Source organism: Anopheles stephensi, chromosome 3 (assembly GCF_013141755.1).
Source record: "Anopheles stephensi strain Indian chromosome 3, UCI_ANSTEP_V1.0, whole genome shotgun sequence".
Classification (NCBI taxonomy): Eukaryota; Metazoa; Arthropoda; class Insecta; order Diptera; family Culicidae; genus Anopheles; species Anopheles stephensi.
In genome coordinates, this window is record NC_050203.1 from 4061364 (window position 1) to 4083480 (window position 22117).

At 48.1% G+C, this 22117-nt stretch overlaps 11 protein-coding genes across 11 annotated transcripts; 7 read left to right on the forward strand and 4 right to left on the reverse strand.

Moving 5' to 3' along the window:
- Positions 1-1479: 1479 nt before the first annotated feature.
- Positions 1480-4162, forward strand: LOC118510173 (death-associated inhibitor of apoptosis 1-like). The gene is made up of 2 exons (XM_036051693.1): positions 1480-1634; positions 2219-4162. The coding sequence occupies exon 2, from the start codon at positions 2480-2482 to the stop codon at positions 3476-3478; it is 999 nt and encodes a 332-aa protein (XP_035907586.1). The 5' UTR covers positions 1480-1634; positions 2219-2479; the 3' UTR covers positions 3479-4162.
- A 141-nt stretch (positions 4163-4303) lies between these two features.
- Positions 4304-5138, reverse strand: LOC118510177. The gene is made up of 2 exons (XM_036051697.1): positions 4548-5138; positions 4304-4478 (listed from the first exon to the last, which is right to left on the reverse strand). The coding sequence occupies exons 1-2, from the start codon at positions 5022-5024 to the stop codon at positions 4362-4364; spliced, it is 594 nt and encodes a 197-aa protein (XP_035907590.1). The 5' UTR covers positions 5025-5138; the 3' UTR covers positions 4304-4361.
- A 134-nt stretch (positions 5139-5272) lies between these two features.
- LOC118510176 lies at positions 5273-6272 on the forward strand. Its single transcript, XM_036051696.1, has 2 exons — positions 5273-5656; positions 5733-6272. The coding sequence occupies exons 1-2, from the start codon at positions 5429-5431 to the stop codon at positions 6108-6110; spliced, it is 606 nt and encodes a 201-aa protein (XP_035907589.1). The 5' UTR covers positions 5273-5428; the 3' UTR covers positions 6111-6272.
- Positions 6273-6288: 16 nt separating this feature from the next.
- On the reverse strand, positions 6289-8343 carry LOC118510174 (protein THEM6). Its single transcript, XM_036051694.1, has 3 exons — positions 7726-8343; positions 7101-7315; positions 6289-7032 (listed from the first exon to the last, which is right to left on the reverse strand). The coding sequence occupies exons 1-3, from the start codon at positions 7877-7879 to the stop codon at positions 6694-6696; spliced, it is 708 nt and encodes a 235-aa protein (XP_035907587.1). The 5' UTR covers positions 7880-8343; the 3' UTR covers positions 6289-6693.
- Positions 8344-8498: 155 nt separating this feature from the next.
- On the reverse strand, positions 8499-9586 carry LOC118510178. Its single transcript, XM_036051698.1, has 4 exons — positions 9498-9586; positions 9224-9421; positions 9028-9150; positions 8499-8953 (listed from the first exon to the last, which is right to left on the reverse strand). The coding sequence occupies exons 2-4, from the start codon at positions 9326-9328 to the stop codon at positions 8594-8596; spliced, it is 588 nt and encodes a 195-aa protein (XP_035907591.1). The 5' UTR covers positions 9329-9421; positions 9498-9586; the 3' UTR covers positions 8499-8593.
- Positions 9587-10661: 1075 nt separating this feature from the next.
- On the forward strand, positions 10662-11684 carry LOC118510175. Its single transcript, XM_036051695.1, has 3 exons — positions 10662-10967; positions 11040-11162; positions 11230-11684. The coding sequence occupies exons 1-3, from the start codon at positions 10770-10772 to the stop codon at positions 11584-11586; spliced, it is 678 nt and encodes a 225-aa protein (XP_035907588.1). The 5' UTR covers positions 10662-10769; the 3' UTR covers positions 11587-11684.
- A 1615-nt stretch (positions 11685-13299) lies between these two features.
- On the forward strand, positions 13300-18404 carry LOC118510183. Its single transcript, XM_036051705.1, has 3 exons — positions 13300-14417; positions 17733-17896; positions 17960-18404. The coding sequence occupies exons 1-3, from the start codon at positions 13418-13420 to the stop codon at positions 18176-18178; spliced, it is 1383 nt and encodes a 460-aa protein (XP_035907598.1). The 5' UTR covers positions 13300-13417; the 3' UTR covers positions 18179-18404.
- On the reverse strand, positions 15429-17208 carry LOC118510182 (putative alpha-L-fucosidase). The gene is made up of 3 exons (XM_036051704.1): positions 16006-17208; positions 15700-15943; positions 15429-15629 (listed from the first exon to the last, which is right to left on the reverse strand). Exons 1-3 carry the CDS (start codon positions 17064-17066, stop codon positions 15513-15515), a joined length of 1422 nt encoding a protein of 473 aa, XP_035907597.1. The 5' UTR covers positions 17067-17208; the 3' UTR covers positions 15429-15512.
- A 230-nt stretch (positions 18405-18634) lies between the features above and the next one.
- On the forward strand, positions 18635-19657 carry LOC118510184 (general odorant-binding protein 66-like). The gene is made up of 4 exons (XM_036051706.1): positions 18635-18920; positions 18985-19248; positions 19323-19350; positions 19418-19657. Exons 1-4 carry the CDS (start codon positions 18675-18677, stop codon positions 19519-19521), a joined length of 642 nt encoding a protein of 213 aa, XP_035907599.1. The 5' UTR covers positions 18635-18674; the 3' UTR covers positions 19522-19657.
- Positions 19658-19834: 177 nt separating this feature from the next.
- On the forward strand, positions 19835-20794 carry LOC118510185 (general odorant-binding protein 67-like). The gene is made up of 4 exons (XM_036051707.1): positions 19835-19891; positions 19957-20148; positions 20206-20457; positions 20530-20794. The coding sequence occupies exons 1-4, from the start codon at positions 19847-19849 to the stop codon at positions 20650-20652; spliced, it is 612 nt and encodes a 203-aa protein (XP_035907600.1). The 5' UTR covers positions 19835-19846; the 3' UTR covers positions 20653-20794.
- A 240-nt stretch (positions 20795-21034) lies between these two features.
- Positions 21035-22092, forward strand: LOC118510187 (general odorant-binding protein 67-like). Its single transcript, XM_036051708.1, has 4 exons — positions 21035-21183; positions 21252-21428; positions 21509-21775; positions 21849-22092. Exons 1-4 carry the CDS (start codon positions 21142-21144, stop codon positions 21957-21959), a joined length of 597 nt encoding a protein of 198 aa, XP_035907601.1. The 5' UTR covers positions 21035-21141; the 3' UTR covers positions 21960-22092.
- The last annotated feature ends 25 nt before the right edge of the window (positions 22093-22117 follow it).

Below are 22117 nucleotides of genomic sequence, written 5' to 3' on the forward strand. Positions count from 1 at the left end.
TGCTTATCATGTGATGTTTGTCCCTTCTTGGACAACAACACAGCTTCCAGCGGCAAAACAATCGCCGTATGAAGCAGGCAGAGTTGTCTTAACGTAGTTTGAACCCTGCTGTGTGCCTTCCCCATCTCATGCTGGGGCGGTGAGTCAGCAAACGGGGACAGCAAACCTTGATGAACCAATGTTACCTAGAAGTTGGTTAAATGTTAACGCCGGACAAACAGTTAGTGTGTGTACTGCAGCTTATCTGGTCGTTTGATTGCTGCTGAGATGCCATCAAACTTGATGGACCTTCTACCTAACTCAATCGGTTATCGAGACTGCCATCGGATAAGGTTTATGATGGGAATGAGTTTGGAATTTCAGTACCGAAAAAAATCAACTTCCAAAACATGTTGCATTGTGTTGGCTTGCTTAACACTTGATACTTCAATTGTGCTATGGTTGCAACAAAAAAACCCCACAATGACAAGTGTTTGTCCCCTTTTCCAGCCCGACATTAAATCACGTTTTGTTTTCGCAATTGTCGCGTTTGTTTGAACTGTTCGACCACTTACAGTACGCGGCGAGGTACGGCCGTGCGATCGATTGTTTGCGAGGAATTTCCGCCCGTTCGGTAAAGAAACGTGAGAAGAAATCCGTATCCGTATGCGCCCTAATACACTTGCAGGTGGCGGCGACAGGTATGCGAAACAACCGATAATTAGAGTTGTTCGCGATGGTGACGAATTAGCACATGCCAAGGTAGGTACGTAGGTAGGTAGGCAGGTACGCTAGCCTCGCCGATCGATCGATCAGTTGTGGGTGATGTTTCGGATGTGTCAGATTTGACAACAAGCAGCAACGAGCACAACAAGCTACTACAGTGGTAGTAGTAGTGACGTAGTATAGCAGCAGAAACGCAATTTGCCACGCAGCGTGGGTTGAGGTTTTGCACCGTTAATACACGGTCAATCTTCCCTAGTTGGCTGACCGTACAGTCCGCGAAGTTGCGGATATGCAAATAATTAGAGGCGAGTGGGCAATTCTCGTGCTCGCGTCAATGCAGGGGACATCACATCACCGTTGACTCATGGTTGGTGGCGGTATGTGCATGCCATGTGCGCACACAAAAAAAACTGCTGGCCAGTTCCAGAGTTTGCGGGACGAATCATAAATCGTTTGAGCCCGATTCCATAAAATGCTCGAACATTTCGAAGCAGAGTTTAAGTTAGGTGTGTATGTTTCGTTTATCTGAATCTCCGCTACAGGAACTGAATGTTAAAAAAAAATCCATATCGTAGGTTTGTCATATGGGGCTAGCGCCCTGATAGACTCTCCTCTCAGATTGAAGGAGTGGTATGCGCTCCCTTAGATACGCGAAGCAAAAATTGATTGAGCAAAAAAAAACTTGAAACAGCTGACAAGTTTCCTGGAAAAGCTTTCCTGCAGTCCGAAGCGTTATCTTATCAGCAATGATTCAAATGGATAGTATAAAAAGTCTGAAATGGAATACAACTTTATGTTACCTTTCAGTGTAACGTTGCCGGGGACAGTCTACATTCCGTTTCACGATGTCTATACTAACCTGAAACTGATTCGTGTCCTAATTACTACGGCTTGTTACATCAAACTTGCAACTTGTGTTCAGCAGCAAGGTACGTAGTGCTAGAATTGTGCCAGGACTTTGTACAACACAGCGATTATGAACATGACAGTAGGAGCAGTAATGAAAAGTGGTAAAAGTCAGTTTAGTGTCCAAGCTGGGATAGTGATCCAAGCTTTCCAGGTTAGATTTTCTGAATGCCCACAAATTATTGAGTGTATGGCAAGGACAGTTCACCGCAAGGACAGTTGAAAAAAATGAAGATTTAGTAGATCAATTTAGTGCATTGGCCTGCAACCTCAATCTCACTTGTATGGACTTGAAACCAGATGCTTCAGTGCATCGGACGCTTGGTTGAGTTCGAAGAATTGAACCCTGTATCACGATGGCCTTCATGAGGAAGAACAAGGTTAAGGCTGTCTGAATTCGGTGCCTGGTTGATCACTGATAAGTGTTAGGTTGCGTTAAGTTAAGCGTTAAGTGATAAGTTATCTTATCACCGTGATTGTATCGCAACCAGGTGCTCCACATTTCATCAGCTTCAGCTAAAAGTCATTAAAGGGGAACATCTGTACCCCCTCTGTCGCATAGGTGCTTGCTGAAATGATGCACTAAATTATACATTCTTTTCTTCAGTTTTTTTATAGATTTCGGATTTTGTCGTGTTCAAAGCGGATAAGCAATTCTAAAGCTTCAACGTTCAGGCCTACCCGTTCAGTGCTGGGAGTAGGATTCCGGAGAGATTCTATCGATCACCGATGAACGAACGGATACATGTCGATCGAAAATGTTGCTACCACAAGCAGAAAATAACGTAGAGTAATCGAGCAGAACAGTTCCAAACAGTTGCAGGGTTGCATTTATTTTTGTGGAGCTCCTTAACTCACGGTGCAGCCTATGGAAACTGCTGTCGAAGGATACCGCGATACTCCGTTGCACGATAATACCACGCTGCACGAGGAAGGTGCAGCAGTGCGCCTCAACAAGGAGATCGATCGGTTACGAACGTTCGACAACTGGCCGGTTGATGAGATTCCTCCGAGCGAACTAGCCCGATGGGGGTTCTTCTACGCTGGTAGCCGTGATGTTGTGCGGTGCTTCTTTTGCAAGATTGAGCTTGCACACTGGGAAGCAACCGATGTGGTGCCCCTGGAGCACTTGAGATGGTCACGCCATTGTCCACTGATGAGGAAGCTTCCCACGGCCAATGTGCCACTCGATGCGAACTTTCTCGACCAGCTAGCGGATGTGGTGCCGGATGTAACTGGCAGTGAGGCAGAGCCTGAGTTAAACATCGGTCAAACGTTTCGCGGCCAAACCACCAACATTGCATCCGTTCCGAACGAACCCGATCTGCAGCCAGATGCCGTCCCAGTGTACCGCCCAAAGTTCCCGGCCTATCAAATAGAGGCGGCACGGGTGTCCAGCTTCAAGGATTGGCCAAAATCGATCAAGCAAACCGCACAGCAGATGGCCGACGCTGGTTTCTTCTACACGGGAAAGAGTGACATTGTGCGGTGCTTCTGCTGTGGTGGTGCCCTAAGGGACTGGATGGGCGAAGATGACCCGTGGCGAGAGCATGCGGTTAACTTCAGTGGATGTGCCTTCGTGAAACTGATGAAATCGGAGGACTTTATTGGCAGCAGTCAGAGGGCAACGCTGGTGAAAGATAGCAACTCGGATCAGGCGAAAGCGGCGGTACCCAAGCCCGACGAAGCTTCCGACGACGAAGTGCCAGATGATAGATGTTGTAAGGTGTGCTACAACCGACCGTACGACACAGTTTTCATGCCCTGTGGGCATGTGGTAGCGTGTAGAAGGTGCGCTAGTTCCTCACCCAAATGTCCACTGTGCAACGAGCAGTATACCGGCATTGCACGGATTTATCTACCGTAGAGGCTAAGCAGCAAGCAGATTTGTTTAAACTACGAACACTTTACATAATTGTAGGAAGCTTTTAAAGAAGGTTTAAAGTATTATTGTTATAGAATTGTTGTACAGAATTGTTACTATATTTATAAGACTACTTACATACTTAAGGTGTGCATTGCGATCAAACTAAACTTGTAGTGTAAAAAGTTGTAAGATAAGCATATTAGTAGCTTGTACAGTCTAGTCTAGTCTAGTAAAAAACTAGTCAAGTAAGTGTACTTGACGCCGTATTGTACCATATTTATTGATTTAGTGAAAAAATAAAGAAGACTGTTTTTTTACCCGTAGCAAAGTAGGCTGCCGTAACGGGAGGCGATATGAATGGGATTTGAAGCCCGGCTCTGCGGGTGTGAAGGACGGCTTATATCACACGAAAGGAATTACCAAGGACAAATTTCGCTAGATTTACAATTGACATTCGTTGCTTTAATCTACTCACGTGGAAGTAACGGTGGGTCTGATATGGGTCCAACTGGATGACTTTGGACAAATCCATCATACTGCAGTAAGGCCAGAGGCTAAAGTCTGAATAGATGACCCCTAATCAGACTTTAGCCGAAAACCCTAGCTAGAAAGAGCGCTATAAATATATTGGCCACAAGCTAATGCGAAAAAAAAAATCCAAATAAATGTTATCTTATGTAGAAACGATTTATGGTACTTTGTTTGATTACGTTGAAACTTAAACTGCGACGTCCGTCTGTATGAAAGAAAAATCGTCAACGTGTTTGAAGCTGCAAATTGATTTTTAATTTTATTCTCAAAATATGCCCGCTGTCCGCCGGGGCAAGGAACCCCCCCCCCCCCCCCCCTCACCAAGAAGTCGTCAAAAGCAGCTGGCGCAGCACTACTCTACTGCAGGGCCTGTATTGGTGAAGAACGAGCGCATGCTACACTGGGTCGTCTTCACCACCTTCTGTAGCTCAACGCACCGGTCATTGGAATCGTCGTATCCCAGGCAGTCCTGTTGGAAGTGAGCGCGTAAAAAACTGAGTACAAAAAAGGCAACCCTGGGGAGCGGCATCCCTTTTACCTGCAGCCAGCTCTTCACCATACACTCGAAGAACCGTTCCAGCCGCTCGTCACACACGATGCGCCGGAAGTCCCCATCGAACGTATTGCCAGCGACGTACTCGAACAGACTGTTATGACACTGGTCGTAGTGTGCGGACAGTTTCGGGCCGACCGTAATCAGGCTCGAAACGGTCAACGACATGGTGGTGAGAATTTTCTGTGCCCGAAAGTTTTGCAACAAACAGTGGCCGATGCAGGACACGCCCGAGATGGGCTTAGCCAGACAGTCAATAATGGCATTATGCAGTCCGAGAAAGCTGGGACAACAGGATTGTGGCTTAACGTCGTGTACGGTCGCCGCTTCCGGGCAGGTAGAATTGTCCAGGGCGCTCTGCAGTTTACTAAGACTTCCGTAGAGTTCGCGGGTTGGGTATACTTCCGGTACCCAAACGGCGCACAGCAGCAGCCAGGAAACGGTGGTCTTAAATGGTGTCATGCTACTGGAGTACACTGAAACTGTGAGTGGCCGGGGAGATTGGGTGCTTTTTATAAAATTTCATCTCAGGTTCGAAAGGAAGCGACGCACCTGAATTAGTGAGATCATTGGGTACAGGTGCGTAATGGTCCGTAAAGAACGCAGGTGGCTTAACGACGTGTCAAAATAAGGCAATTAATGTACAATTTTCACACTTGTTCCAGAAATTCGAATAGAGTGCTGCATCAAGGAATGGTTCCAAATGCGCGTCTATTAAAATTCCATTACCCAACAATGTGCTTCTGGGTGTAGGCTCTCGTATAAATAACTCCCGTCCACGGTGGTTGGATCATTCCCAGCAACGGAGCAGCATCAGTTTCCAACAGCAAACACGTTCCCCACCAGAACAAGTCATCAATACAATAATGAATCCCATTTACGGAAAAGTTTTCCTGGTCGTGTGCAGCACCCTGCTGGCTAGTGTGGCCGGTGCTCCCAACACTTGCGGCAAGCTGGATCTGAAGACGGACCCGTTCACCTGCTGCACCATCCCGAAGCTGCTGGACGTGTCGATCGTGAGCAGCTGCTTCGAGAAGTTCCCCATCGATAAGGATGCTGCGGACAAGGGAACCGGCGGCATGCCCAAGACGGAGGTGAGTGACCTTCTTTGTGTTTGTGGTGCTGGGGCTGCTCGTAAAGCTCGCAACGACTAATCGCTCCCGTTCACAGTGCATGTCCGAGTGTATCCTGAACAGCACCGGCATCTACAACAATCGTGGCGATCTCAACGAGAAGAAGCTGAACAGCGTGTTCACTGACAGCCTGCCGCAGAACAGCCCGTGGTTGAGCGTGGTCCGCAAGGCAATCAAGGAATGCTCGGCGAAGGCTACCAAGAAGGACAAGGAGTTCGTGAAGGCCGTTGCTGACCAGAAGAAAGCCGCCGGCAAGGGAGCTACGGTGTGCAATCCGGAGGCAAGCTTCCTGGTCGACTGCATCCACACCACGGTGTTCAGCGAATGTCCAGTTAACCTGCGCTCGACCACCACGGAGTGTGACGCCATCTGGAAGTTCCTGAAGAACTGCCCATTCAGCGCCCTGCGTCAGTAAGTCGGCGAAAACACTGCTCCAGCACGTTGTTCGGTTGACACAAACTTGGGTGATGGGTTCTAATGCAATGCGGCTCTGCTCTGCTTGTTGCCGCTCAGCACCAGCAGAGGGAAACGAAACAAACGGTCAGAAATAAAGACTTGAAACACTTGAAAACGTAAATCGAAACGGCGAAGTATTGAAATTGGAGCAAGGATCGCACTGGGGCTGACCACATTGCCTTAAGGTTTTATTCTTATAAGTTGCCATTTGTTAACTACCAGAGAAGGATCAACAACGAGATAGAGAGAGAGAGAGAGATAGAAAGATAGCGAGTGCGTGAGATCATCGAGATCGGGAGGAGTGTGTTCTAAGTGTGCGGCACACAAATCCGCCTAGGTACGCGCCTACGGTGCGGTAACACGGAAAGCAACCACTTGGCCCTTGAATCTCCGACCACGCTTCTAGCGCTGGGATGTGGGAAGTAAGGAGTTTGCAGGAGTGCACAACATTGAAGCGGGACACGACGAACAGACGTCACGACATCTGAAGTAGTGCCCTCTACGCTCTGGAATGTCTCGGACATTGGGAACAATGTGTTCCCTTAACATTCGCTGCGTAAGCTAGCGCTGGAGATATCGTTCCATTCGAGCCATTTGGCCACCTCGGGCGGTAGATCGGGCTTGGAAAGGCTGGCCGGATCAACACCGCCCGTACCCGTTTCCACCTTCTCCAGATACTCGGTCGAGCTGGTGGTGGTGGCCGGTAGCTTCTTCGTGGCGCTCTGCAGACTGATGCCACTCTTGAGCAGCGTCGCCATTACGTCCTCGACCGAACATTGCATCACACGCTGCCGGCAGAGGGCTATGCAGTGGATAAATCCGTCCGTACCGCCCAGAAACCGATGCTCCATGAAGATGGATTGATTGTCCCAGTATACGATCTACGGGATAATGCATCAGCACATGGTCGCTACAGGATGCCGGCTTAGAAAGACATGGAGTAACTTACCCTGGAGCTGATCGTAAAGCGAGTGAAGGGACGAATAAAGCGCCGGTAGCGTATGGTGGTGGCACCCTGCACTACGGATCCTCCTTTACTGCGGATCGTCCGGTAGAGGGATGTCCGTTCGTAGAAATCTACCCGTGCAAAGTCTATCTCTCGTAGATAGCGCGCATTGTTCATGTGGTACAGCAGCGTGTCGATGTCATTCGTTAGACAGAGACCTAAACATAGGATAAAGACATTAGTGGAACATGGAGCATACGATAAGGCTCTCAAGGAAATTCTGGACGCTTTGTCTATCTTCCAGTACGTCCCCCTTATACATCGATCCCAATCGAATCTTTCCCTTGGGCAATCGTATCGCATGGTATCGATTACAGCAAGGCACACATTTCCCTACACATGTTTTATGCATAATGGCTAAAAGAAAGCAAGACTTAATGACTTGCTAGCCCCGCTCCAATCACAAGCGGTGCCGATCGAAACCACACAACTACGACTGTGCTAATTTTAGCATGAAGCGCTTCGTAATGGCTTTGGTCGATTTTCTTCAGGAAAAATCGAACTGTTGTGCAGCGTACGGTAGGAACTGACATTTTTAAAGTTCGCCTTCTCTAGTCTCGCTACTCACCCGCAACAGTTCCCGTGTCCAGAATGTGCATTCGCTTCTTGAGATAGCGCGCCGACACAACGCAAAGGCACATCCGCAGAAAGTAGTGCAGCTCAAACAAGGCATACAGCAGGCCGACCACACCGAGCACAATTCCTAGCGCCGTACACAACATGCTGCCGTAGTTGTTGTTGGCTTTACTATTCCCCGTGCACTTAGAAAAGCTGGCAACGTCCTGCTGAAGCACTCTGTTACCAAGTGGATATACAGCACGCTTCTCCTCCTGTGTTCGATTCGTTCCGACGAAGTCCTCACATTTCTCGCGTCAATTCGGTCCAAGCGGGAACTGAGTATCAGAAACTTTTTTGCTCCAAAACCTATGAAACCATCCTTTTTTCCCTCCTAGCTGGTCGACGATGGATACCTTGGATGGATTCTGACCGCAGTGACGGTATCCAGATGACAGTTTGGTTGGGAATATGTGAGTGTGAGTGTTTGCAATCGGAAGTATATGTACGGTGGTAGCGAGCATCCAGGACGACCGGGTAGGCCATGGCTAATGGTGGTTTGTTTTGGTTATGGTAGCGCATGCGCTACTACGATCTGTGATGTCGAACGATTTTGGCGTGCATTTCAGATGCATTTTCAAACACACTACTACAGGCGCACAGCTAATACGAGCGAGCGCGTAAACAGCACGTGGTGAGGACGTGAGATGAAGATGAGAAAAGATTTTTCTCACGTCTCACGTCCAGCTCTTTGCACGGTCAATTTAAATTTTTAAACAGCTTTAATTTACAGTTTGCCATAGTGCGATAGGTGCAATTTTTATTAAGGTTTTTTTGTATAAGTATATCAGATTCTTCCTTCGCCAACGTTCATCAATCGCTTACAAAAATGGACACTTGCTGTGGTACGTCTTCAGCTTGTTGCAATCATCGTTGACGGTGAACAGCTTAGCAGGACACTCGGCAAACAGTGTCATACCCATGCAGGCCAATATGGTACCCGAGATCGGGTGGCAGATCTGTTCACCTTCAAACGCTGGCGTTAACTGCGCACCGGCCTCAATTTCATCCTTCATCGAGTCCGCCATCTTGAAACAACCGTCGATCGCATCGAGCGTAATCTGGTTCCATTCGGGAGCCATCGTTTTGGTAGAACTCTGGTACAGCTTGGTCAGTGCCTCACGATCGATTTTACCGTTGGAGTAGAGATTCGTTGAGTTCATTACACACTCCGCTACGCACTGAGTGATCGGAGAGAAGGGGATATGGCTCAAAAAGGGAATTCAAAAGGGAGTATTCCATTCGGTTAACTTACGCAACCACGTGGAATGCCCTCCAGCGCCATCTGGCGCTTGGTTTGACCGATCCACTTCGAATGACAAGCCATGAAGGCGCTCGGTTCTACGAGAGATGGGGTGACGCAACATTCGGCCGCATTCTGAGATGGGAGTCGACGAGTCGGAAACGTTAGCAGGCGCTGCTTACGATGTAAAGCAATGTGACGCTCTTACCTTTGGAACTGGAGGTCCTTTCAGGCAGGGATTATCCGCAAACACTGAACAGTAACCGACAACGAGACTCAGTGTAACGATCGTGATGATGCTTTTGTTCCCCATGATGCGATATGTCGTTAATTGGATAGATGTTTGAAATTATCTCAGCATCGTCCTGAGCTTTTATACGGTTCGACGTGAAGCCAGCGCATAGCTCTAATGTAAATGAAAACATCTTTAAGCATTAGCCTTCTCGGGATGTCATCAACGACGCAAACTGTACTATTAACACCTTTTTTGATTAAGCAGTTACCATACAGTATCTATTATTAGTGTCACATTTAAGTCTTCAATTAGACAGATAAAATGTTGATACTATTCTCGATTTGATAGATTCGTCAGAAATCGTCAGCGGAAATGTCAGTCAGTGTCAGAAGCAGTATAGTTCGAACGCTTCTGAGTATAACGCGTTTCGTTTCAAGGTGCTTCACGCGAGTCAGGGAAGCGTTACGTAAGCAATCGTGTAGGTTTTTTTCCAATTTGTCTGCGACAATAAAAAAATTCCAATCAGTTTCTACATTATCTTTTCCACTGCAAATTTCCAAGAAATTGCAAAGCCCATCTAAGAACACCTAAGTGTTTGCTAAGTGAAAGAACTAAGTGTTTGCTTATCAGTTGGCGCAGTTTACCAGGGTACAGGGCGTGATAGTGAGATACTACGTTCCTGTATCAAATGATTTGTTGGACTGATTAAGCTACGCCAGATAACAACAATACTGCGGAAGGTACCAGAACCAGTACTCTTAAAATTTGTGCAGCATTATCAACAACCGTCAGCTAAATGCAGGGTTTCTTTTCCTAGTAAATGAGTGCTAAGTAAACTGTCAAAGCTCAAGTGCGTAACTCGGGATTATAAACTCTGTTAGTATTAGATAGTGCTTGCTTCTGCAATTGCGTTACAATGTTCTTCGTGTATATTTTTTTAAACTTCTGGATAATTTTTTTTAACGAACCTTTGCATATCATTTGACGAAAAACAAATAAGACTGTCCCTTTTGTACTCCTCCCATTACTGCGAGGGTTGCAACAAAACAACAATTGCTAGAACACACGCCAGAACGCTTCGCAAGATCGACGTTACGCGTTAAATTACAGACATATTATAGCCAGACAAGGTAGAATGGACCAGCACGGAGGTTACGGTCAATCCCCATTCGAACCCATCAATTAAGTGCCACTCTTTTTCTGTATCAACAGCAAGCGCCAGATTTTTGCATTCAAACGCCATGAAAAACGCTCATCCCCTCCCGGACAATGAGTGGACGTTTTTTTTTTGTACGTAAGTTAGTTGCCATTGCTGACATTTGCTAACGAGCCCCGGTCCTCTGTTTTCCACGGTTTTCCACCCACCTGTGCCCAGGCTGGATGCTTTGTTGTGCATGTGGCAAATACGCATAATGATGCATACTCATCAGTGGCCAACGATCATTAGCCATGCAAAACCCGCCCTCCGAACCGAATCGTTTCACGTGCATGCACGATAAGTGCGGTCGACGGTGGCCGGATGAGTAGATCGGATATTGGGATAAAAACGAAAGCGACCCATCGGACGTCGATCTCAGTTGCAGTCGAACAGTGCACGATGGGGCAGCAACGGCGCGTCGTGCTAAAGTTGGCACTGTGTTTACTCACTTCCGGTGCACTGGTGCAGGTGGCCGCAGCGGATGATAATCCTTGTGCGGCTGGACCACCCGTCGATACGGTGAGTTGTTACCTATACTAGTGCAAATTGAGTTGAGATGCGTTACGCTGAACTCCACATGCTCTTGCCCAGAATCCGGCCGAATGCTGTCCGACACCGATGCTCGTCGAGGGGACGATAATGATGGACTGCTACCAGAAGTATGGCGAACAGACCAAGAAACAGCTTAAGATGGAGGGCATTCCGCGTGGCTGTGTAAGTTTGAGCTTTAGAAGGAGAGCGATACTGAGCTGATTCTTGCCGGGAACTAATCCCCTTCCAGTGTATTGCCGAGTGTGCCATGAACGCCACCAACATGTACGCGGACGGTATGCTGAAGCGGGACGATCTCTCGAAGATGTTTATGGACGCGGTAAAGGATAAGCCGGAATGGATGGCGCTGGTGCGAGATGCTACCAACGCTTGCTTTGAGCTGGCCGAAAAGAAGAAGGACGAGATTGAGGCCGGTGCGAAGCTGGAGCCCAGCTTCGAGGGTGAGAAGATCTGTCATCCGATCTCCGGCACTGTTCTGCGGTGCATGGGCATGATGATGTTTGCCCAGTGTCCGGCGTCCGTTTTCAACGTGAACGACAACTGTAACAAGTTGCGGGAGTACGGTAGCATGTGTCCGATGATTTAGGGATTCGCGCGATGAGCTTGTTGAAGAATTCAATTGTGGCAAACAGTGTAGCAGGCAGGATACTAGTGACATAAATAAATTATGTATTGTGCAAAGTATGGCCAAACATTGTTCTGCTTTTTTATATGTTATTTATTCTGAAATTCATAAATACGAGGGTGCTTTAATAATAAGAAATTGAAAAAAAAAATTTCGATTCCGTTCACACAAGCGGTTGCTTCGAAAGTTCGAAATTCAAATGTTCTGTAAGCTCCTAAAGGTATGCAAAGCGCAATACTCCTCTCTTTGGTGGGATTAGATAAAAGAAATTCTGGATAATCCGCCGGAAAGGTATGCAATTTGCAGTGCATGACGAATTGGTTGAAATAAACGATTTTGAATGCCAATTTTCATTACAACAATTTGGAACAATTTCCACACACTGGAGCATCGTAACGCTTTATGTTAGCTTTCTTAATTACAAAGAACTACGAAAGAAACATAAATATCGCAATGTAAAAAGGAGAACAAGCTGCGCCATCCCAAACGATATAAAAAACTATCACGATGTGTGTAAATAGTAAACAACCATGTCAAGGGAGCTTTAATGGAGTTGTTGACAAACGCGGAGTCACAGCCATTTGCAAATAAAGTCGCCAATTAGCTAGAACAAGTACAGGAGATTCCAACACAAAAAAAAAAACATTTTTTATGTGCAAAAAGTGCTTCATTGCAAAAATTCGAGCCGTGTGTAAGAAGAAAAAAAAAAGATAATTTCCATTCATCCGTGGCACAACAGCCACAGCTACGAGCTGGAAACTACAATCGTAGAACAAGCTCTGAACTTTTGCTTGGTTATTTAAGTCTTTCATCGCTTGTTTCGATATCACCAATGCTGTAATTTAATAACGCATTCCATACACCAATTATCCATGTTTGGGCAATTTCATTCGCATTCGCTTAAATTGCGTCTTCCGTTCACACGCGTCAAAACCGGCCTCCCGGCAGCTGCTCAAACAAAAGCAATTAATAAGACAGTAATTATTCAATCAAACGTTATCGTGTGCGCTGTAAACATTCACCCGGCAAACAGTTTACTTCTGAATGAAGTTACAAGCGTAAGCGTACGTGCGTAAGCCGCACCGGACAATGTTTGATCCTCTCGGAGCGCCGACCAGTGATAACGGAGTCTCCGGTAGTGAAGCTATGTTTGAACACCTGTTGCACCTGTTTTGCTCAAGTGTGAATCACTTGAAAGCATTTTTGGAGGGTGCACACACCATATCGGCCAGGTGTTTCGATTTTCGAGTGATTTGTACTCTAAATCCAATCACAATACTTATCACCTTCTGTTGACAGACGGGGGGGAGCTGTTAAGATAACGATGTGTTTTATTGCTGAACGTTGTATCCACCGAATAGCTACATGAAAATTGTCAATTCCAATACCTTTTCTTGCGTGCCTATGGCGCCAACACCATGCGAACGCCGAATCACCATGCTCCGATTGCTTAATCGCGGTGACTTACGAGGCTATTGACAGTTGAATTTGATTCCTTCGTCTCCCGATCGCGAAAGATTCGCCACCACTACCACGAACAGCATCGTCTCAGCTGTATCTTTTATCATCAACGGCAGCTCCAAAGCGCCGACCAGATGTATCTGGCTAATGCGTCGAAAAGAAACACTCGCCATGACGGGCGAAGAGGACAAAAAGCTGATGTCTACGCGAAAAGATGCTAGCGGCGCACGCCAAGCGGACAGTCTTACCGTGAATCGCACAGCAAACGGACGCGCCATAATAGTGCAGTGAGACCGTGCACCTACTACCCATACACATATATACTAGTGAGATGTGTAGAGGCTGGAGAACAATTCTAGTAGCCGTATGCGTTGCTGCGGTTACTCTCGCCGGCAGCACAGCCTACGCAGAAAGCTGTCCAATTTATCTCACAATTTCTGCAAACGGACGATCGGTGGAGGATGCTCCGCTCGTGATTAACTGGGGCCCGGGATGTGCAAACCCACCGGCGTGGATCGGGCTGTACACGGAGAATCCGGCCCTATCGAATGCGTCCCCAATCGCGCAAGTCTTCCCGAACGGACAACACAGTGGAGCGGTGGCCAGTGAGGTAAAGTTCGGCCGTCGGAAGCTGCCGGGCGGCTGGAGCCACGAGCAGGTGTTGCAGCACATCCCAAAGCGAAAGAGCAAACCGATCTGTTTCGATCTGTACCTGACGAGCTACGACGAGGCCGGCCAGCTGCAGTACTTCGATTGTCTCAAGATACAGCCAACGTGGATGTTTAGTGAGCCCGGGTTGGGGAATGTGTCGCTGCGGGAGTTGTTCCTGCCCGGGACGCACTGTTCCGGCTGCTACCAAACGCGCAACAATGTTGGCAATGTGTTCCTGAAGAAGATTGGCTTCCGTCAGAGCCTGGACGTGTGGAGTCAGCTCGTGTTTGGGGTGCGCTATCTAGACTTCTCGATCGGTTACTACCCATCGCACAACGGAACGCGCAACTTTTGGATCATGAACGAACACTTTCGCGTTGCATCGCTTGGACCAATCCTGCAGGACATCCGGAGGTTTGTGATCCTGTCCGAGGAGACAGTATTCCTCGATTTCCGAAGGTTCCCGCTTGGGTTCCACAACAATCCCGAACAGCACGAGGCACTGCTGGCCCTGCTGGAGCAAGAGCTCGGTGATCTGGTGTACCGGAGACAGTTCCTGTCGTCGGACGAGACGGACACGCTCGATGCGGACGGCGAGTCGTACAATCTCACGCTCGGGGATATGCGCCGAGAGGGAAAGTACATACTTATCACCTACAATCACGAGGCCAGCTTAAATGGTAAGTCAAGCGAGAACAACGGTCAATCAGCGAGTGTCTCGATAAGCGATTATCCAATTGTGGCTTGGCTTGGTTCTGGCAGTGGAGCATCTTCTCGCAGAATGGAGAGACAGATCATTGATTGGACGGTTCAGAATTGCATCGTGTGGTGTTGTTGTTTGTGCGTCTGTCTGTGTGTGTGTTGTCCCTCGCTAGAATGTGAGAAGATAACAAAGATCTCTGTAAAACGTCTTCTTGCGGAGATCACTTCAAAGAAAATAGTAAAAATAGTGACCTTACGATAACTTCCTCTTTCGTAGCTAATGAGCATAAAACTAATCGCTTAGTAAAGTTCCGACCGGCTGTGTCCTTCTCCGGACGGGGACGCACAATGGATGTCACACTCATAAAACAAACATGATCGTGCTTCAAGCAGTACCTCACCATTCAAGGGCCTCTCGCTAGTAACAGATCGTGACGTTGCAAAGATGGCCCCGGCTAAGGTTCGCGCTTGCTTTATGCTCTTCCGGTGTGATGCCTAGAACGATGCCTACACTCCGCGACCTTGACATTCGTTTCCCTCGGACCGCCGTTTGACCGGGTGGTAACCCGTTACGAAACACCGGCCATATCGATCCGGTTCGTACCGAGTGCGTTTTTTTCCTCCTATTATGCGAACCGCCGAACCCAAATACGCCGACACTGACCCACATTTAACATAACGAACGGTAGGCGCGCTCGTGCCACGGCAAACCTACTGCCAACCAGCCGTGTCGTAATGGATTAGATTCGTCATGACAAATCGTTGAGAGGACAGCACACCGAAGATACAGACAAAACAAAAAAACCAACCCAGAGTCCGTTCCCACCCGAACAACGCTCTGCGGCGAAGATACGTCTGATATCTGCCCGTTTTTTGGGGTGCACGATCGGTACGACCTAACAACATGCAAACTGCTCTGCCAACTCTGTGATAGACTCCGATGGGAATGTTTGCTAGTGGCTTGCGGGCTTTTTATGAGACTCAGAGTGTTGCTGTTGCGTAAGGTAGGTTTATTGCCACCAATTAAACTGCTCCACAATTAAACTGCATCGTCAAGTTCGTAGGTCACCTGGTTAGGACCATCGGGAGGACAGCGTAATTTTGAGTGTCCATGCGTGATGTAGCTTCAGCCGGTCGATCTCATTTTTGGACGGAAACTCCACCAAAATACCATCGTCCGTCGGTTTCCACTGGAAGAAGGGCGAGCACGTATTAGATGAAAACACGCGAGAGTCGATTTGAATCGGATGGCAGACTTACCTTCAGGGCGGTGTTGAACCCAAGCATCGTGATCTGTGCGATCTTTGTCACCTGGTTCGTGAAGGCTCCCAATCGCACGTTGTTCGTTTTGTACGGATAGTCCAGCACGATCGCGTAGATCGTGCAGAAGTTGCTGGTCCGGGTGCTCTTCGCCTGCGTGTACCAGACGCTTCCGGTGAGTGTGTCGTTTTGGTAGTCCCAGGGTTGCGATTTGTAGATCGCTTCTCCGTTTACCTTTAGCCAGCTGGAAGAATGCGAAATTGATCAGTTAATGCGAGATCCGGATCAGAATGTAACTCCACTCACCGTCCCATATCGACCAACCGTTCCGCGAAGATCGGATCGATTGTGCCGGCCTTTGACGGGCCCACGTTGATCAGAATATTACCACCGCAGCTGACAGTGGTCGCGATCTGTCCGATCAGTTCGTCTGTCGTCATGAAATCTTCCAGCTTCGCATTTACCCGATGACCCCAGCTCTTCCGATCGATCGTCATTGCGTTTTCCCACTTGTGTTTCTGCAGAACGCCGGGATTGTATCGATCGGAGCAGGTGTGGAAGTCACCGTGCAGACACAACGTTCCCATACCCCATCGATCGTTCGTCACGATCGTGTCCCGCACAGGGCTATCGTTGTACAGCCAGGTGAAGAACTCTTTCGCCTTCCAATACCCATCCGGTGCTTCCCAGTCGCCATCACTCCACAACACTTCCGGCCGGTACGTGTTGATGAGCTCCTGCAGCTCAGGCCACACCTTCCCATCGACGTACTCCCGGTGAAGGAACGCTAGTGCCTTATCATGGGTGTACAACCGATTAAACCACTCGAACAGGGAGTAATAAACACCGAACGTTAGCTGCCCGGTCGCACGAACCGCTCCCGCCAGCTCTCCCACAATATCCCGATGAGGTCCAACGTCCATCGAGTTCCAGCCGAACGTATGCTTCGAGGGCCACAGTGTGTATCCTTCGTGGTGTTTGCTTGTCAGCACCACATACTTTGCCCCAGACCGAACGAACAGATCGGCCCACTCGGTTGCATTGAACAGTTCCGCCGTGAAATCACTCGCAAAGTCTTGGTACGTAAAGCCGGGCTTGTAGTTGTCCGCCATAAACTGTACGTACTCCGTCGTATTGCTTCCCTTCCAGTTGATCCAGAACCATTCGGAGCCGAAGCTGGGCACGGCGTACACACCCCAGTGGATGAAGATGCCAACCTTTGCATCGTCGTACCACTTGGGCAGGGGTCGGGAATCTAGACTTTCCCACGTTGGTTCGTACTTGCCGGCGAGCGTAGTGCACTGGCCGTTCCAGCAAGCCAAACCCCACACGAACAAGCACACGACAGACGTCCTCACTGAATCCATCCTAACTGGACAATAAGTTCACTTGTGCAGGCGGAGTCACAGGCAGATGAGGTTGGGTGCTCATCAATTGTGCCACTATCTCTCTAGGGGCCTTTCTCTCCCGCTGTGGCTATCTTGGGCGTAGAATACGTATCATCTAGCTATTGACAGTGTACCATGGGCAATTTGTAAATAAGATTGATTACGCTACTCGTCAGCAGCTACCGATAACGGATGTGGTAGAAGATGAGATGCTAGAAAGGGACTGTAACAAGCGAGCTCTCGTGCTGCTCTCTCTCTCTCTCTCTCAGTAAAATCAACTGAAGCTGTAGTTTAATTCGTTAAACAGTTTTTTGCTAATTTAAAAGCGAATTTCGATTAAGAAATAGCCACTTGAAATCGAAAACAAAGAAAATTTTAAATTCAAAAATAAAACGACGCAACCCATTGTGGCCACTCACGATCCCATAGTGACTTTGTCACGTCGTTCGCTAAACATCGAAAAACATCGCCGCTCTCGCGTTTCGTTTTGTGAGCTGCCGTGAGAGTGAAAATGCATGGCTTCCGTGGTAGATTAAATTTGAATCAGTTATCCAATTGCTAGACATCAAACAGCTATAATAGTGGTTTTTAAAATTAAATCAACAGTGAATGAAGATTTTTTTTCGCGTCTCCTCTACTTTCTAGAATCGGAAATTGTATGGAAACCTTGGAAAAAGCACTCGAGCGCATTTCTCAAACACACCGAGCTGGGTGAGTTTATGCAGAATCTGTTCTCCCAGAAACATCCGGACGCGCCCAGGAATATCGGCTGGAGTCTGCACGGTGTGCAAGGCTTCCAGGGAAGCTATGTGAGTAACCTCATTATTAATGTATTTTGCGGCCATTAATTTCATTTCATCTCGCCCTTACAGAACGAGGAAGAAGCCACCTACCTAATGCCAGCAGAGCGGGCCAGTATCGTGAACCCGAAGCTGATGCAGCTGCTGAGCGGTCCGTGGAGTCATCGGGCGAATGCCGTGCTGGTGGATTACTTCACCAACACGAATCTGGTCGAGTTGGCAGTTAGTACGAACCGGTACAAAACGCTCCGCAACCCGATGAACGAAGCCGTGGTGCTTGATATCCAGTAGCGAGGTGGTTGCAAATATTCCAAAGCTTGAGTCTCTGCAGTTTTCCATACACAACGTTCATCTTAGTGGATTTGATGTTAGTGTAACCATTTGTCATTTATCGTTCAACGTACTGAGTTAAAAATTAGAGATAAGAGCTAGCTTTATAAGGTAAAACAAACGTGTGCTTTAGTCCTCTTGTGGATTCTTATATGAAATGAAATAAACGAAGAGATACTAACTGTCACTACAAAGGTCATCACAGATGTTCCGAACGGTGGACCATCTTCCAACAATAGCGGACAGCATGAAAAAGCAGCTGAATTGAGCAGAGCAATTACGATAATCTATGTTTACTTTAGCCGTGCCCCTAAAACTTTTCGAGCATAATGGTGTAAAAACTTGCAACTGTTGAATCTGAACGTATCTCGGTTTTTGCACCGGCTTCCGGCATGTATATAATCTGGCCGATTCATCGAGAGTCGGTCAGTTTGCAGGGCAAAATCGAATCCGAACGATGGCTACCACTATCAACTGCGTCCGGTCGTGTTCTTGGGCTAAAGTGTTGCTGGTGCTGCTGTGGTGCGCTCAGCTGGTTAGTGCCGGCGAGCCGAATGCGGCCTGCAAAACGATGCCCTCGATGGGCAAAGACGATAACGACGAGAAGTGTTGTGAAATGCCGGAGATATTCCCCAACGAAACGCTGCACCAGTGCATGGAAGACTTTGAGCGGTCCAGTGTGTCGCAGCTGCAGAAGAGTTGTGTAAATAGCCCTGACCGATTGAGAGCAGACGAGTTGTAATTGAGAAATTCTTCCCAATTTCCAGCAATTTTCTGCCTGCGTACTGAAGAAGCACAACCTCGTGAAGTCGGATGGGAAGCTGGACACGGATCAGATCAAGTCGTACATTAAGGACCAGATCAAAACATCGGACGAATGGAAGGGACTGATCGAGAAGGCTGTCCTGGAGGATTGTTTACCGATGATCGAGAAGGATTCGACCATTGTGAAGCAGATGAAGAGCTCGCTGGGCGATTGTGAACCGACATCGGCCCTGGCGATTGCGTGCGCTGTGGCCAAGCTGTTTGGAGTAAGCGAGACCCTTTCGCAGGATATTACTTAGCAACCGAACGCGTAGCTTACTTATCGCTTCTTTTATTACAGAACTGCCCCAGCAAGGACTGGACAGGAAGTTAGTATTGATTGCGCGACCTATGGAAGTGGAACTCTACATGACAACTTCTATCTCATTGCCACAGGTCCCGTGTGTGACGAATGGAGGACGTTCTTGACAAAGTGTTCCGGCTCGATGGACGATTTGAACGCGATCTACATGCTCATAGAATCCCAGAAGTTGACGTAAGATCGAGGCACAAAATGCCATTATATGGGACATTGGATATTGGCTGGAGGGCTTGTTTCTTCATCCCAAGAAGTATGTGAATTTGGAAACCAAATAAAATCTTTATCATCTCTACCTTCGCTTAACGCATTGCAAACGATGTCGTATTTACTGTGCCGGGCAGCTGTGAGAACCGTACTGTGATTAAATAAATCCTATCCATTGTCCAAGGACGGCAAACACAAAGTGATGAGTTTTTAATGAGCTTTTAACAAGCCCAAGTAGCATTTGGAGTGGTATAAATTGGGAACTCTGGTGGCATATGGTTTGAACACAATTCCCAAACATGGATCGGTTCATTTCGCTTGTTGGTGTGGCGCTTCTTGTGGTGGTAAGTAGTGGACAGTGCGCTAAGAGTTGCGGATTACCGTCACAATCCCGTACTTCCATCTGCAGACGGTGGAGCAAACGATGGGACATCCCAGGAATGATCCGCTCGGGTGTCACAACGGTACGAAGGCTACCGTGGATGAGTGCTGCAGCATCCCGGTACTAGCCGATAAGGCCATCATTGAGAAATGCAAATCCGAACATCCCTTCAAAGTGCCCAAGAAAGATTCGGACAAGCATGGCCATCATCCAGGATCGGTAAGACAGGCGATCGAGAGTGTGACCAAGATTAACCTGTGCCTGTTCCCATTTTAGTGTATCGCTGAGTGTGTTATGAAGGGGATGAGCGCTCTGAAGGATGGAGAGATCGATACGGCAGCGTTCAAGAAAGCCGTTGCTCCAGTCGTGAAGGCGAACCCTGCCTATGCGAAGCTGATCGACGATGCGATTAAAACGTGCGCCGAACGTGCGAACATGGACACCGGATTTACTATGACCCGGAACAGCAAGGATTGCAAACCGGAGCCGAAACATTTCATCAACTGCGTGTATGGGACACTGTTTGAGGTAAATGGGTAGATTTCGGCGTGCGCTATTGTGGCCATACTTAACTAAGCTCCCGTTTGATCCCGTTTTTAGCAATGCCCAACGAATTTCTGGACGCAGAAGGACGAATGTACCGCGTTGAAGGACAAGATCAAGAAGGGCTGTCCGTACTTTGCCCTGCGCAAGCGTCACGGTCGTCAGATGCGACCAACCTAATTCCGATTGATCACATGGAGTGAGAACGCAAAATTGTTAACATTGCAGCACGCTAAACAGTTGATGAACGAAAAATACGATAAGCAATAAAAGGAAAGCAAGCAAGTACGAGTTCTGCTCGCGCTTAGCACAACACAATGGCTTACGGGGCGTAATTTGGATGAACGTTATTGTTAAAATTAATAAACGCGACAAACAACCTTATCGTACTGTTAGTGGCTTTAACAATGGGCCGGAAAATCGTTCGGTAGCCTAAATTGAGGGAAGCGCCACACGATCACGTCCAAGGTCAGACCTAGAAAAAACCATCATAATTCATACAACAATCCAAATTGAATGTCCACGCCGATGGGAGAGAATTCGGTTGAATTTGTATATAAAATACGCTAAAACCGGCAGTAACTAAGCCACAAGTTCCCAAACATCCACTCAACGAGGAACTGTCTTGCAGTCTGTCCAGCTTAAACTTCGAAACGCCCATTTGCAGCCATGTTTTCGCTTGCGTTTGTAGTATTGACCGTCGTAGGCTTGGTGAGACTGTAGCCGAATCTCTGCAGAGGTCCTCCGACTAACTAACTCCTTCCCCGGTTCTGTTCCAGGTGGCCAGTCAACCTCCGCCACCGGATGCGTCCTGCTTTCAGCCAACAGCGCTGACGGCCGAGGACTGCTGCAAGCTGCCGAAAGCCGTCGACCCTGCCGTGATGGACAAATGTAAGGCGGATAATCCGCGACCGAGTCAAATGCCGGCTCCGGGTGTTCCTCGTACGGAGGGTTGCGTAAGTGGACTGGCGGTCCTTTCGATTCCCACTCTCCCCCATTGACACACTATCCTATCTGGTCATCGTTCGTTCTACAGTGCATAATACAGTGCGCCATGACGGAAACGGGTGGATTCGTGAACAACGCACTCAACACTGACGCGATCAAGAAGGCGATGGCCACCACGATCGGTGCGGATCCAAACTTTGGTTCGCAAATCAACGGAGCCATCGACAGCTGTGCCCGCCAGATCCAGAACGATCCGGCGTACAGTGTTGCACCGATCTCGTCTTCACCGGATCGTGCTGGTTGTAGCTTCATTCCCCAGGGCTTTGTTAACTGTGTGTACACGACGCTGTTCAAGGTAGGTTCGAAGGCTCTCGTGAGGCTCAGCGGATATCACGTCAGGTGCTCACCTCGATGTCCTTCTTTTTTAGAGCTGTCCCGCTGCTGTTTGGACCGAGAGCAGCGACTGCCAGGCGTTGAAGACGAAGCTCGATAATGGATGTCCGTACTTCCTGCTGATGGGCCGTGGTCCGCGACAGTAAGGCATCACGGAACCCGGTACACGGAGACGGCCACTGATGCTTGCCCTTGATTGATTACCATTTGTGTGTGTGTTTGTTTTTGTGTTTAGGCATCTTCTTGCCGCTACAATAAATTGATTGCAATGCAGATATAGACCCGGTTAGGTTCTTCTTTCGGA